Source organism: Stegostoma tigrinum, chromosome 6 (assembly GCF_030684315.1).
Source record: "Stegostoma tigrinum isolate sSteTig4 chromosome 6, sSteTig4.hap1, whole genome shotgun sequence".
Lineage (NCBI taxonomy): Eukaryota > Metazoa > Chordata > Chondrichthyes > Orectolobiformes > Stegostomatidae > Stegostoma > Stegostoma tigrinum.
The window spans coordinates 111438319-111453425 of NC_081359.1; the positions used below are offsets into that span (position 1 = coordinate 111438319).

A 15107-nucleotide genomic window follows, 5' to 3' on the forward strand; every position below is an offset into this window, starting at 1 on the left:
CTCCCTATGTATTCCAGAACCCTCATCCCATCCCCCTCTCTGATAAAGGGTTTAGGCCCGAAACTTCAGCTTTTGTGCTCCTGAGATGCTGCTTGGCCTGCTGTATTCATCCAGCCTCACATTTTATTATCTGCAGCCCTTGTCCTTTTGGTGGCTGAGGTTGTGAATTTGAAAGCTGCTGCCCAAGCTACCTTGGTGAGTTACTGCAGTGCATGTTGTCAATGGGACACGCTGCTACCACTGTGTGTTTCTGGTGGAGGGAGTGAACTTGAAGGTGATCTATGGGTGTGTGATTCAATCAACCGTTTTTGGGTAATTTCTACAAACAGTAGCTTGCTGAGGAATGAGAGAGATAATGGGAACTGCAGATGCTGGAGAATTCCAAGATAATAAAATGTGAGACTGGAATTCCTTGCTGAGGAATGTTTGCTGTAGTACCATGCAAGCCCAGAGGTTGGCGGTGTGTAACCACACTGAAATGTGCATCTTTCCAAGATGATAACGCAGGAAGAAGCCATTTGGCCCATCGTCCCTGTGCCGTATCTCACTCCCCTGTCTTTTCCCCCATGACCTTATAAAATCCATCCCTGTAAATATTTATCTAATGCTGTTTTGTTACTTCAATGTTCAATGCTCTTCAATGAGGTGAATTGGAAAAAGTAGGACTGTTCTTGAAGAATAGAAGGTTGAAAGGAGATTTAATTGAGGTGAATAGGGAAAAACTTTTAAACTGGGGGAAGGATGGAGAGGCAAAGGATACAGGTTCAAGCAGATTGAGATTTTTAATGAGTAAGGGAATCAAGGATTTTGGGGGGAAAAACACAGGAAACTGAGTTGAGGGTTATCAGATCAGTTATGATTTTATTGAACAGTGGAGCAGACTTGGTGGTTGAATGGCCTACTTCTCCTGTGACTTTTACAAGCAAAGGAAGCAACGGAGACATGAGGAACTTTCACGCTGCAAGTGGTTACGATCCAGAATGTGCTGTCTGAAGTGTTGTAGAGGCAGATTCAGTTGAGGCATTTAAGAGGGAAGTGAATTATTATCTGAAAAGGAAGAATGTGTGGGGTTACAGGGAGAAAGTACTAGGCACGAGTTGAATTAATATTTAAAGAGCTGGAATAGATGCAGTAGACTGAGTGATCTCCTGTGCTGTAACCATTTAATAAACTTAAGCCATTTTGACCAATGTGCTTCCAGGCATGCCACTCCATAACACAACAGCTACTTTGTCAAAAGATATTTTCCCTTGCCTCCTTTTGACTTTCTTGCTATAAGAATAATTGCAGTTTCTCCAGTCGCTCCACATGACAGAAGCCCTTCATGCCTAGGGCCATTCCAGTAAAGTGTAGGTGCTTGAGAGCTGAAATGTAGCAGAAAATTCAGGAAAGGCTAAGCAGACCAGGCAAAATCTGTGCAGAAAAATACAGAACTAAGGTAACAAGCATTTTAGAAAAAATGCAAAAATTGGATAAGCTGGATTGCCACCTTCCAACTTAAATGACCATTCTACCACTTGATGTTTGGCAAGAGGAGAAGTTAATGGCATTACTGTCAAAAGGTGAGGCTGAGACCCACGTGAAGAGTGAGGCTGGGAAGAGAATGGGGATGGGGGTGCTGTAGGGCAAATTAAAGATAAACTTTCGTAGCACAGTGACTCAGTGGTGAGTACTGCTCCTTCATAGCGCTGGGGACCCGGGGTTTGATTCCAGCCTTGGGCAACTATCTGTGTGGAGTTTGCACGTTTTCCCTGTGTCTGCGTGGGGTTCCTCTGGGTGCTGTGGTTTCCCCCGCACAACCCAAAGATGTGCAGTTTAGGTCAATTGGCCATGCTAAATTGTCCATAGTCTCTAGGATAATGGGTGCATCTGGATGGAATGCATTCTGGAAGGTCGGTGTGGGTTCAGTGGGCTGAATGGACTCCTTCCATACTGTAGGGATTCTATGATTCTGTGAATCCAGCTATCTATAAAACTAGATCAAATAATTAGTTGAGCTAAAAATATGAACTTGGCTAACTAAATACATAAAATTTAATTAAAGCAGTTCAACACATGGTCTGTAATTGCAGCCAATGGAACCTAGCTGGGAAAGGAAAACAAAGCTATAAACAGTCTGCTAAAGCATATCAACCGACTAAGTGAGTGGGCAAGAATGTGATATTATTATAGAGGCAGATCCCTCGGTCAGGTCACCAACTTCAAATGTTCACTTTTTCTTCATGGACGCTGACAGACTTCAGACCATAAGAAAGAGGAACAGAACTAGGCCATTTGGCCCATTGAGCCTGCTCCATCATTTGAAAGGATCATTCGATATTCCTCACATCCACTTTCCTGCCCTTTCCCCGTAACCCTTGGGTTAATTTCCCCGACTGATCAAGAATCTCTCAGCCTTAACTACAGACAGGGTAATAAAATGTGAGGCTGGATGAACACAGCAGGCCAAGCAGCATCTCAGGAGCACAAAAGCTGACGTTTCGGGCCTAGACCCTTCATCAGAGAGGACAGACAGGGACTCTGCCCCACAGCCTTCTGTGGCAAGGAGTTCTAAACACTCACCCCTCTGAGAAAAGGAAGTCCCCTTATGTCAGTCTTAAATTGGTGCCCCTTTATTCTGAGACTATGTCCTCTGGTCCTAGACTCTCCCATAAGGGGAATATCCTCTCAGCATTTACCCTGTAAAGCCTCTTAAGCATCCTATGTTTCAATTAGATCGCTTTCTCTCATTCTTCTAAATTCTAGCGAGTACAGTCCCAACCTGTTCAGCCATTGCTCATAAGACAACCCCTTCCATACCAGGGATCGTCCTAGTGGACATTTTCTGTGCTGCCGCCAATGAACTAATATATTTCCTTAAACAAGCAGACCAAAACTGTTCTCAGTGCTCCAGATCTGCTCTCACCAGTACCTTGTACAGTTGCAGCAAGACTTTTCTATTCTTATATTCCAACACCTGTATCCCAAAGCACTGGTCTCTAGTCCTCTCCTCCTTTTGAACTGGTTCTGTGAGAATGGTTTGTACAGTAGCAGTCAATGCAGTGTGGAGCTGGAGGAACATAGCAGGCCAGGCAGCATCAGGAGTAGGAGAGTTGATGTTTCAGGCCTAAACCCTTCATCAGGACTCAGCATCAGTTTCAGCATGTCTTTAAATAGCAAACTTGGCTTTGTTTGAACACCCCAGGGCATTTCTCAAGGGCTTTCTCAAGCACAGTTTAATAATAAAGTATGGAAGGAGACATTCAAACAGATCAATAAAAGCTTTGTCAAAAAAAAGGTGTTGAAGGAACTTCCAAGTGGAGTAAAGAAGGGCAGTTATATTAAGATACTGTGAGACAGCAAAAAGTGATTTTCCAGCTGAATGTTCCTTCACTGAATGTCAGATTTTGTCATCTTTGTTACACTCCTAATAATGTACAAAGAAACAGAAACTGAAATTCAAATAATGTGTTGATGCAGGACTCAAAAGATGGATAATTGGTGCAGAAGGAATTGTGTTGGTGAAAGGCTCAGATTGTAGATTCAAGAATGCTCATAAACATTCATCAACGCTGAGTAGCATTGTGCAATCTACAAGATGCACTGCAGAAATTCACCATACCTTGCAAGTCTGTGACCATTACTACATAGAAGGACAAGGGCAGGAGATACATGGCAACACCAACACCCCTAAGTTTCCCTCAAAGCTACACGCGATTCTGAATGAGAAATTTATTGTCATTCATTTAGTGTCACTGGGTCAATTTCTGTGAACTCCATTCCTAATGTAATTGTGGGTCTACCTACAGTCATTTCAGCAGTTCAATAAAGTACACCACCGCCACCTTCTCAAGGCCGTTTAGGAATGGGTAATAAATGCTGCCCAGTCAGCGATGTCCAGTCCCACGAGTCAATGACATTCACTTCTGTACAGCTCTCAGTTCCCATTGTATAGCTTTGGGAGGCTATTGTTAGCTCTTATTATTGCAGTGATAACAGCAACTAATGAGTTACATCTGACCACATGAAACAAACTCTGGTAGTATGACAAACATTGGATTGCACTTGGTATAAACTAATCTGTTTTGAGCCATTTACTGCAAGTAACTGCAAGCCCAACGATGCACATGCATCCTATGATGCTGCTTGGCCTGCTGTGTTCATCCAGCTCTACGCCTTGTTATCTCAGATTCTCCAGCATCTGCAGTTCCTACTGTCTCTGCACGTGCATGTGCAGATTCATATGTAACACTAAGGGTGGTACGGTGGCTCAGTGGGTTAGCACTGCAGCCTCACAGCACCACAGACCCGGGTTCGATTCCAGCCTTGGGCGACTGTCTGGGTGGAGTTTGCACATTCTCCCCGTGTCTGCGTGGGTTTCCTCCGGGTGCTCCGGTTTCCTCCCACAGTCCAAAGATGTGCAGGTTAGGAGGATCGGCCGTAGTGCTCATAGTGTTCAGGGGCGTGTGGGTTATAGGGGAATGGGTCTGGGTGGGATGCTTCAAGGGGCGGTGTGGACTTGTTGGGCCGAAGGACCCATTTCCACACTACAGGGAATCTAGTCTAATCTAAATAAAAAACCATAAGAACTGTGGATGCTGTAAATCAGGAACAAAAACAAAATTTCTGGAAAGGCTCAGCAGGTCTGGCAGCATCTGTGAAGGAATAAACAGAGTTAAAGTTTTGAGTCTGGTGACCGTTCCTCAGAACGGAGGAAGTTCTGAGGAAGGGTCACCAGACCTGAAACGTTTACTGTGATTTCTCCTTCACAGAAGCTGCCAGACCTGCTGAGCTTTGCCAGCAACTTTGTTTTTGTTCATATATAACACAACAGTCATATTGGAAGGTAAACAGAAAATGTGAAACAACTGTCAGCATTCATTTTCATGTCATACCTCTCGGAGAGTCCTCGTTGCAATAATGGACACACAACATGGCTTATTCTGCTTGAAATGTCCTAAGCTGTTTGACTTCCTTTGGGCTTATTGCTTAACAGACATTGATTGCCAAACTTTAAGCACCTGGAGGTTGAACCAGCCCAAGAGTTCAGGGTTGCATGTATTGCAGTGTATGGAGCCATGTTGTAGTTATGGCTGTCTGTACTAGGGTCTCATGAAGAACCAGTCAGTTCTGGTTGAACAGACCTACTGGAGTGTGTGGACTGCTGACGCTGACTGCTAGAGGTCACAATATCAGCTGCAGGATACAAGGGAATGGTCCCAAGAACCTTACTTTGGCCAGGGCACAGATGACATGAAACTACTACCTTTGAGTAAAAAAACTGCAAGCGATTTGTCCAAGTTTGCTGGCTGTATAAAAGATAATGCAAGCTGTAAAGACACAGAAGCTACAAAGAGAAACTGACAGGTTAAGGTGAGTGGGCAACAAGCCAGCAAATGAAATACAATGTGGGGAAGTGTGGGTTTATTCACTTTGTAAGAATAGAAAAGCAGAATTTCTTGTTAAAAATAAAAGACTTATAATTTGCTTTTATTGATACTTGTGTATATGATGGTGATCTGAATTTTAAAAAAGTGCTCTAGGAATTCAGCAAGTCTAGCAGCATAGGTAGAGATAACATTTTGTGTCTAATAACTTTCACTCCAGAGCGATATCAGACTGCTAACTCTGATTCTCCCTCCACCGATGCTGCCAGGCCTAATGAGTTTCTGCAGCACCTTGTTTTTATTGTAAATGTTGATGTTCAGAGCGCTTGTCCTGCTGATGGAGTTGGACAGTCACCTGATTCATGGGTGTAATGACTGATTGGGGAGGTGTGTCTTGGAAACCAAGCCCAACTACTCCACGCTGTACCAAAGGGTATCCCAGAACAGTCAGGCCAGGCAGCATCAGAGGAGCAGGAAAGCTGATGTTTCAGGTCGGGACCCTTCTTCAAGAGTCCCAACCCGGAATGTCAGCATTCCTGCTCCTCTTATGCTGCCTGGCCTGCAGTGTTCCTCCAGCTCCATGCTGTTATCTCTGACTCCAGCATCAGCAGTTCTTACTATCTCCCAAAATAGTCAAGTTGTTTCTCTTTATTACTGCTACCTAGAACAAAAGACACATTCACCATGCAATCAAATTAACATGTTCTTTAAGAAGAAACATTATTTCAACAAGAGATAAGGTGGGTAATTAACATTACTATGCAGGCTTGAACTATATTCCCCCTTAATCCTAATGCACACGCATTGAAACACAGGTACGGCAATCTCCTGTAGTATATTCTGAGTTTGTAACAATTAGGGGGGAAAGAAGCCCTTGTGGCTCAAGAGTCCAAACTAAAATGGTAGCACACCATGACTTTTCAGTCATTTCAGCTACTGTCAACAAGATCAAGGTACTGCAGGCTGTGAAGGGATGATAGACCTTTTGACCAGATTTCAGATGGGAAATAGTTAGGAGTCCCGATTATCTGAAAATGTCAGTTTCTTTTTCAAACAATTTCACCTGAGAGGGATTTTTTTGAAAAAAAAACTAGTTTTGCTTAAAGAATTTTTTTTCTAATTACCAAGAAAGTGGAGGGGAAGAGGTTTTCCTTTCTGACAGCTTTTCTGCAATTGCTAGTTTTCAGCTCAGACAGAATTTTTCAAACTTGGTTGTTGAAATAACCGCACAGAAGTTGGTATTCCATCACCAAGTCTCGCTTTATTTATTTGTGCACAGCACATGGGCTGTGACCAACCAGCTTGGAGTCAGCCCTCCTGAACTGAGGAGTTTCTAAATCCAGCCAAGCAGCATCAGAGGAAAGCTGACCTTTCAGGCCTAGACCCTCTTTAGGGTCAGCCATCCTGCTTCTCTGATGCTGCTTGGCCTGCTGTGTTCATCCAGCTCTACACCATGTTATTTCAGATTCTCCAGCATCTGCAGTTCCTGCTATCTCTGAAAAGATTCTAAAATCCCTTTTTATTTTTCTTCTTTAAGAGCTTGGCAACCAATCTAGATATTTTCTAATCAGCCTGTTCAGATATGTTATTACACATCTCTGGAGCACATGGGACTTGCTCCCTCACCTCTTGTGGGGAGGGATGTTATCACTGTTCCACAAAAAGGCCCGCATCCCAGGTTTATATTGGTCAGCCAGGGCTTCCGGCATGTATAGTTTAACAACCCCAGACAAGGATCTTGTCAATGAGATTCACCTAGTTCCAATAATTACAGTAGTCCTTGTCCAACTGATTAAAATGTTTCACTGGAAGACACAGCAACTTTGTTTCAGAGGTAGATTTCTGAAGAAGGGTCTGGACCCAAAATGTCAGCTTTCCTGCTCCTCTTATGCTGCTTGGCCTGTAGTGTTCATCCAGCTCTACACCTTGTTATCTCACCTTCAGTTCAGAACAACGATAAGACAGAATCAAACAATCAGTCCTTGATGTTCAATGACATCACCATTGCTGAATTCACGACTATCAACACGCCGGGCCTTCTCTTAACCAGAAACTGAACCGGACTAGCCATATGGATACAGTGGCTACAAGAATGGGTCAGAATCTGAATCCTGCATTGAGTAACTTATAAGAACATAGAACTTAAGAACTAGGAGCAGGAGTAGGCCATCTGGCCCCTCAAGCCTGCCCCGCCATTTAGTAAGATCGTGGCTGATCTTTTTGAGACTCCACTCCACTTACTCGCCCACTCACGATAACGCTTAATTCCTTTACCTTTCAAAAATTTATCTAGCCTTGCCTTAAAAACATTAGCTTTAACCACTTCACTGGGCAGGGAATTCCACAGATTCACAACCCTTTAGGTGAAGAAGTTCCTCCTGATCTCAGTCCTACATCTGCTTCCTTGTATTTTTGAGGTGACGCCCTGTAGTCCTGATTTTGCCTGCTGGCAGAAAAACCTCCCTGCCTCCACCTTATCTATTCCCTTCATAATCTTGTATTTTCTATAAGATTTCCCCTCATTATTCTGAATGCCAATGAGTATAATCCCAGCCTACTCAGTCTCTCCTCATAATCCAACCCCCTCAATTCTGGAATCAACCGAGTCAATCTCCTCTGCACCCTCCCCAATGCTAGTATATCCCTTATCAAGTAAGGATACCAAAACCGCACACAATACTCCAGGTGTGGCCTCATCAGGACCCAAACAGCTGCAGCATAGTCTCCCTGTTTTTAAATTCCATCCCTTTAGCAATGGCAGACAAAATTCCATTTGCCTCTTTTATTAGAGATAATGGAACTGCAGATGCTGGAGAATCCAAGATAACAAAGTGTGAAGCTGGATGAACACAGCAGGCCAAGCAGCATCTCTGGAGCACAAAAGCTGATGTTTCGGGCCTAGACCCTTTATCAGAGGGTCTCTGATGAAGGGTCTAGGCCCGAAACGTCAGCTTTTGTGCTCCTGAGATGCTGCTTGGCCTTGCCTTTTTTATTACATGCTGCACCTGCAGTCCCACCTTCAGCGATTCATGCATGAGGACACCCAAGTCCCTCTGCACGGTAGTGTGCTGCAATTTTTTTACCATTTAAAACAGTCCATTTTGCTGTTACTCACTTCTTAACTATTTATTGTCCACATCTATCCCAGTTTTAACAATTTAACAATCATTCCCAAGCCCCCAGGAACAGAATTCTAAAGATTCACAATTGTTTGAATGAAGAAATTTCCCCTCACCATCTTTAAATGATTGACCCCTTATCCTGAGAGTGTGCCCTGCTGTTGTAGATTCCCCAGTATGATATCTAATTTTGGAAATAGTATTCTGAATCTTGCAAACATTCAATGGTTCAACCTTATTGACATGAGGGGCAATTTTCTTTATACAGAGGATGGCTCACGTGTGGAATGAACTTCCTGAGGAAGTGGTGGGTGCGGGCACAGTTAAAACAGTTCACATACTTATTTAAGTTTATTTTAATAGGACAGATTTGGAGGAATATGGGCCAGGAGCGGGCAGGTGTGACTAGTTTAGTTTGGAATTATGTTCCTTGTGGACTGGTTGAACCCAAGGGCCTGCATCTGTGCTGTATGACCCGCATGCTGGGAGTGGTCAATGTGGTATCTTGCAATCGACCAGTAGTTGAGACAATCAATGTTGTCTATGTGGACTTTTTAAAAAAAGTACTTGACGAAGTGGCATAAGGCTGGTTGAGAAAATTGAGGCTTATGGAATAGTATGATCAGTTGTACCAGCCTGAAACGTTTTTTTGCTTAACACGTAAAATGTTGCCATAAAAGGTTATTTTTCAGACTGCAGGATGTGATATTCCATAAGAATAAGTGCTCGGACCACTGTTTATTTTTGATGTATTGCATAAAAATGACCGAAACATTGAAGTATAAAGTTAAATTTAAAAACTTTGCTGATGATAGTAAGCTCGAAGTTGTGCCAGACCGTGAGATGGAAATCTAAAAGACCTCCTTAAACATGAAACAGCTTGAAAAACGTCAGCAGCCATGTGCTACAGGCATGAGTGCAACACAGATCACGCGTGCACTTCGGTGACTAAGGGGCTGGGTTTTGGGGTCTATTGCGCAAAGTAGTGTGGGTATTGTAGTCCTCTAGCCCGAATGCTTCGTTTGTGCTAGGCGATAGAAAACCTCAATTCCCGAAAGGCGTCGCAGTGAACATTGTGCCCGCCCATCTCGTGCGGGCCAGCCTTGCATCGTTCCCTAGGTAACCGAAACTGCGCCTGCGGAGCGGGGCCTGCTGGGGGTTGTAGTCCGTTGGCCCCCCCACCGTTCGCCTTTGCCAGGGCGCAAAAGCCACAAACATAACAAAGTGTGAAGCTGGATGGACACAGCAGGCTATGCAGCATCTCAGGAGCACATGCTGCTTGGCCTGCTGTGTTCATCCAGCTTCACACTTTATTATCTTGGATTTTCCAGCATCAGCAGCTCCTATTATCAAAGCCACAAACATGGCGGCCGCTGCGCAGGCGCAGATTGAAACTGATTGTGGGGAAGCGACAATAATAAGACCAGCGCCTGTGGCGGAGGTGCATCTGTTTGGAAGAGGTGGCACAGCTGTCACTGAGGGACTAGGTGACGCGAGGGGAGCCTTTTTTTAAAAATTGTGTGTCGCGTGTGTGGTTTATAAAAAAAATTGCGTTGGTTTGTGGCCCGGTTTCTGTCTGTCGCGGAGATGGGAGATTGTGCGCAGGATGTGAACGCGAACCCGCTGCAAGGAGATATCCATCACGATGGAGACCAGGAGCTGGAGCGGGCTCTCTGCCAATGGCTGTTGTGGGACCAGGTCAGGCTGCAGCTAGCGCTCTCTCAAACTCTTGTTCCCCCCTCTGCCAGAGTTAATGCTTTCTGTTTGTATTTGGTTATCGGCTCCCTTTCGCAGCGGTTTATTTTCTGCTGCACGCGCTGGATCTGGTGGCATTTAAACGCGTTGCTGTTGGCAACGCGCGAAGTACCACTGGGCAGTTGATGGAATGGGCCATTGGAGTTGGCCCTGCTGGGGAGAGGCGTTGATGTCTATAATCCCCTACAGCGCAGAAAGAGGCCAGTCTACACTGACTCCTGCGTGGGGTTTTTAGCTTGGTCAGTCCACCTGTTATTGCACATTTTTAGGAGGAAGCCAGAGCAAACCCACGCAGATAGTGGGAGTAATGTGCCAACTCCACATAGACAGTTGCCCAAGACTGGATTCAAACTTGAGTCCCTGGTGCTATTCCACTATGCCACCCCAAAATCTGACTGAGGGCACTGTCAAGCAAATTATAGGCACCACAGGGGTGTACTGGGTCGATTGGAGGCAACAATTTTCATATTGAAAGTAGGCTTTTAGAAATAAAACCAGGACACACTTTTTCCTGGGGTAATAGAAATTTTGGAATCTTCTCCCGGAAGGTTGGGAAAGCTTTGTCATTTACGTGTTTCAGTGCTGCTGGTGACATTTTTTTGTTATTTAGGAGCATTGAGAAATGTGGAACAATGGTATCCATAAATGGAGTTAAATACAGATTAACCATGACTTAAATTGAATGGCTTTAGGGACTGAATGACCTTTTTTTCCATTTAATAGAGCCATCGATGGCTTGTTGATGAATGGTTCTGTAATGTAGAATGATTAGTTAGTGATGCTACTTAATTAGTCCAGGAAATATGGTGCGAACGTTGATAGTTAGGTTACATTGAAGATAACAACAATTAATTTCTGTTTGATTTAGGGTTTTTTTAACTTTTAAATTTAAACTGATGAATTCCAAGCCTGTACTTCCGACATCTCCTAACATGTGAAAATCAAATGAAAAATGGGGTGGCACGATGGCTCAGTGGTGAGCACTGCAGCCTCACAGCACCGGGGACCCGGGTTCAATTCCGACCTCAGGTGACTGTCTGTGTGGAGTTTGCACATTCTCCCCGTGTCTGCATGGGTTTCCTCCGGGTGCTCCAGTTTCCTCCCACAGTCCAAAGATATGCAGGTGGATTGGCCATGCTAAATTGCTCATAGTGTTCAGGGGAGTGTGGGTTACAGGGGAATGTGTCTGGGTGGGATGCTTCAAGGGGCGGTGTGGACTTGTTGGGCCGAAGGGCCTGTTTTCACACTGTAGGGAATCTAATCTAACAAAACCAAATGTAAATTGGTAAGGCATTGTGAGGCTACTGTAATTGACCTCTGCAGACCACCCAGATAGACAGCCGGGAAAGGAAAAGATAATTTGCACTCATAAATGAAACTTAAAACTCCCTGGTGTTGCATTTGCAAAGAGCATTTCATTGGATTGTTTCATCCAAAGTCAAAAGCCTAACTGTCTTGTGGGTCAGGCCTTAATTTTGGTGCTTTTTTTTCTTTTTATATCTGCTGTCAGGCCATCTTTTTATTCTCTTGCCACAGCACCATTCTGTTTGGTCCTGTAACTCCTTCTGAGTCTGTCCTGTCTTTCACCTTATCACAGATCTTCCCTTTGTCCTTATCCCACTCTACCTTCCTTCTCCTGCACCCCTGCCAAACAAAGGTCACCACCTCCCTTTCCAGAGACACTGCTAAGTACATAGAACATTACAGCACAGTACAGGCCCTTCGGCCCTCGATGTTGTGCCGACCTGTCATACCGATCTCAAGCCCATCTAACCTACACTATTCCATGTACGTCCATATGCTTATCCAATGACAACTTAAATGTACCTAAAGTTGGCGAATCTACTACCGTTGCAGGCAAAGCGTTCCATTCCCTTTCTACTCTGAGTAAAGAAACCACCTCTGACATCTGTCCTATATCTTTCACCCCTCAATTAAAAGCTATGCCCCCTCGTGCTCACCGTCACCATTCTAGGAAAAGGGCTCTCCCTATCCACCCTATCTAACCCTCTGATTATTTTATATGTTTCAATTAAGTCACCTCTCAACCTTCTTCTCTCCAATGAAAACAACCTCAAGTCCCTCAGCCTTTCCTCGTAAGACCTTCCCTCCATACCAGGCAACATCCTAATAAATCTCCTCTGCACCCTTTCCAAAGCTTCCAAATCCTTCTTATAATGCGGTGACCAGAACTGTACACAATACTCCAAGTGCGGCCGCACCAGAGTTTTGTACAGCTTCACCATAACCTCTTGGTTCTGGAACTCGATCCCTCTATTAATAAAAGCTAAAGCACTATGCCTTCTTAACAGCCCTGTCAACCTGGGTGGCAACTTTCAAAGATCTGTGTACGTGGACACCAAGATCTCTCTCTGCTCATCTACACTACCAAGAATTTTGCCATTAGTCCAGTACTTTGCCTTCCGGTTACTCCTACCAAAGTGCATCACCTCACACTTGTCTGCATTAAACTCCACTTGCCACCTCTCAGCCCAGCTCTGCAGCTTATCTACGTCTGTCTGCAACCTACAGCATCCTTCATCACCTATCCAAAGTATTTCAAACTTATTCTGTTTTTATCCTGGGTCCACTGCACTGTACAGTGAGAAGCAAAATACACCCAATTTTATCCAGTCCTGAGACAGAGTCAGTTGTTAAACAAAAACAAAGTACTGTGGCAGTTGTCATATGAAATAAAAACAGAAAACGCTAGAATTATTTAGCAGGCAGTGCTCAAAATGAGCATTAATTTTGCCCTCGAAGGCCCACATTAAATCTGGGAAAATTCAGTCACAAGGGTGACTAAAAAGAGAAAAGTCACTCCTTTTATGTGTAAGTGTTGATTGTAAGAGCTGATCCTCCAATCACTATATGCTTCATTTTTGTAGTATTTGGATTTTCAGGATTTTAGACCCTTGTAGTACCTGATTATATATGTAAATATAATCATGCATAAGTAAGAGATGCCTTTGGTTTGTTTGTCGGATACAGACAAACTCCAATGTTTGTTTTCTTCATATGCTAGTGTACCGGACAGAACAGCACTTGTGACACACACAAAGATATTTATATGAATAAAGTATAATTTTTTGAAGTAAAAATTTCAGAATTTTGATAAGCTATCACCTGTTGGGCTACATGATAAGAGCTCATGGGGTTGGTGGCGGTGTATTAGAGGATTGCCTAACCATTAGAAGACAGTCGGGATAAAAGAGGCATTTTCAAGATGGCAAACTCTGACTAGTGGAGTGTCACAGGGATCAGTGTTAGGATCACAATTGTTTACAATATATGTTAATGACATGGATGATGGAAGTGAATATGTAGCTGCCAAGCTTGTATTTAACACAAAAACAAGTGGTAAAACAAGTAACAAGGATGACTTGAAATCCAAGATAACCAAGTGTGAAGCTGGATGAACACAGCAGGCCAAGCAGCATCTCGGGAGCACAAAAGCTGATGTTTCGGGCCTAGACCCTTCATCGGAAAGGGTTCTGAAATAAATAGGGAGAGGGGGAGGCAGACCGAAGATGGATAGAGGAGAAGATAGGTGGAGAGGAGAGTATAGGTGGGGAGGGGATAGGTCAGTCCAGGGAGGACGGACAGGTCGAGGAGGCGGGATAAGGTTGGTAGGTGGGAAATGGAGGTGCGGCTTGAGGTGGAAGGAGGGGATAGGTGAGAGGAAGAACAGGTTAGGGAGGCGGAGACAAGCTGGGCTGGTTTTGGGATGCAGTGGGGGAGGGGGAGATTTTGAAGCTTGTGAAGTCCACGTTGATACCATTGGGCTGCAGGGTTGTCCACTTCAAGTCCACCTACTCCCACAGCTACCTAGAATACACCTCCTCCCACCCACCCCCCTGCAAAAATTCCATCCCCTATTCCCAATTCCTTCGCCTTCGCCTCCGCCTCACCTGCTCCCAGGATGAGGCATTCTACTCCCGCACATCCCAGATGACTGCATACTTCAAGGACCGCAACACCACCCACCCGCTCACCTGCCGCGCCCCCCCCCCCCCCCCCCCCCCCCCCCCCCACCAGCCCTGCCGCAGTGGCCGAGAACACCCTTGACCGTGTTTCCTGCAACACATCCGTCACACCCCGCCATAACCGCCCTAAGAGAATCCCCCTCGTCCTCGCATACCACGCCACCAACCTCCGGATACAACGCATCATCCTTCGACACTTCCGCCATCTACAATCCGACCCCACCACCCAAGACATTTTTCCATCCCCACCCCTGTCTGCTTTCCGGAGAGACCACTCTCTCCGTGACTCCCTTGTTTGCTCCACACTGCCCTCCAACCCCACCACACCCGGCACCTTCCCCTGCAACCGCAGGAAGTGCCACACTTGCCCCCACACCACCTCCCTCACCCCCATCCCGGGCCCCAAGATGACTTTCCATGTTAAGCAAATGCTCACCTGCACTTCTGCCAATGTACCAATGTAGTATACTGTATCCACTGTACCTGGTGTTACTTCCTCTACATTGGGGAAACCAAGCGGAGGCTTGGGGACCGCTTTGCAGAACACCTCCACTCGGTTCACAATAAACAACTGCACTTCCCAGTCATGAACCATTTTAACTCCCCTTCCCATTCCTTAGACAACATGCCCATCATAGGCCTCCTGCAGTGCCACAACGATGCCACCCAAAGGTTGCAAGAACAGCAACTCATATTCCACTTGGGAACCCTGATACCATTGGGCTGCAATGTGGCCTTCACAAGCTTCAAAATCTCCCTGTCCCCCACTGCATCCCAAAACTAGCCCAGCTCGTCCGCCCCCCCGCCGCCAGCATCACAGTTCCAGCCCAAGTTGTCCCCACCTCCCTAACCTGTTCTTCCTCTCACTTAGCCCCTCCTCC

General features: G+C 45.2%; 1 protein-coding gene across 2 annotated transcripts in view; it reads left to right on the plus strand.

Annotated features, from left to right (window-relative positions):
• Positions 1–9895: 9895 nt before the first annotated feature.
• The window catches only part of pgm2l1 (phosphoglucomutase 2-like 1), a 116946-nt gene continuing 111734 nt past the window's right edge, over positions 9896–15107 (plus strand). For both annotated transcript variants that reach the window (XM_048532274.1, XM_048532275.2), the window contains exon 1: positions 9896–10183. In XM_048532274.1, coding sequence (XP_048388231.1) covers positions 10073–10183 — 111 coding nt within the window. In that variant the 5' untranslated portion in view covers positions 9896–10072. The remainder of the gene's footprint in view (positions 10184–15107) is intronic.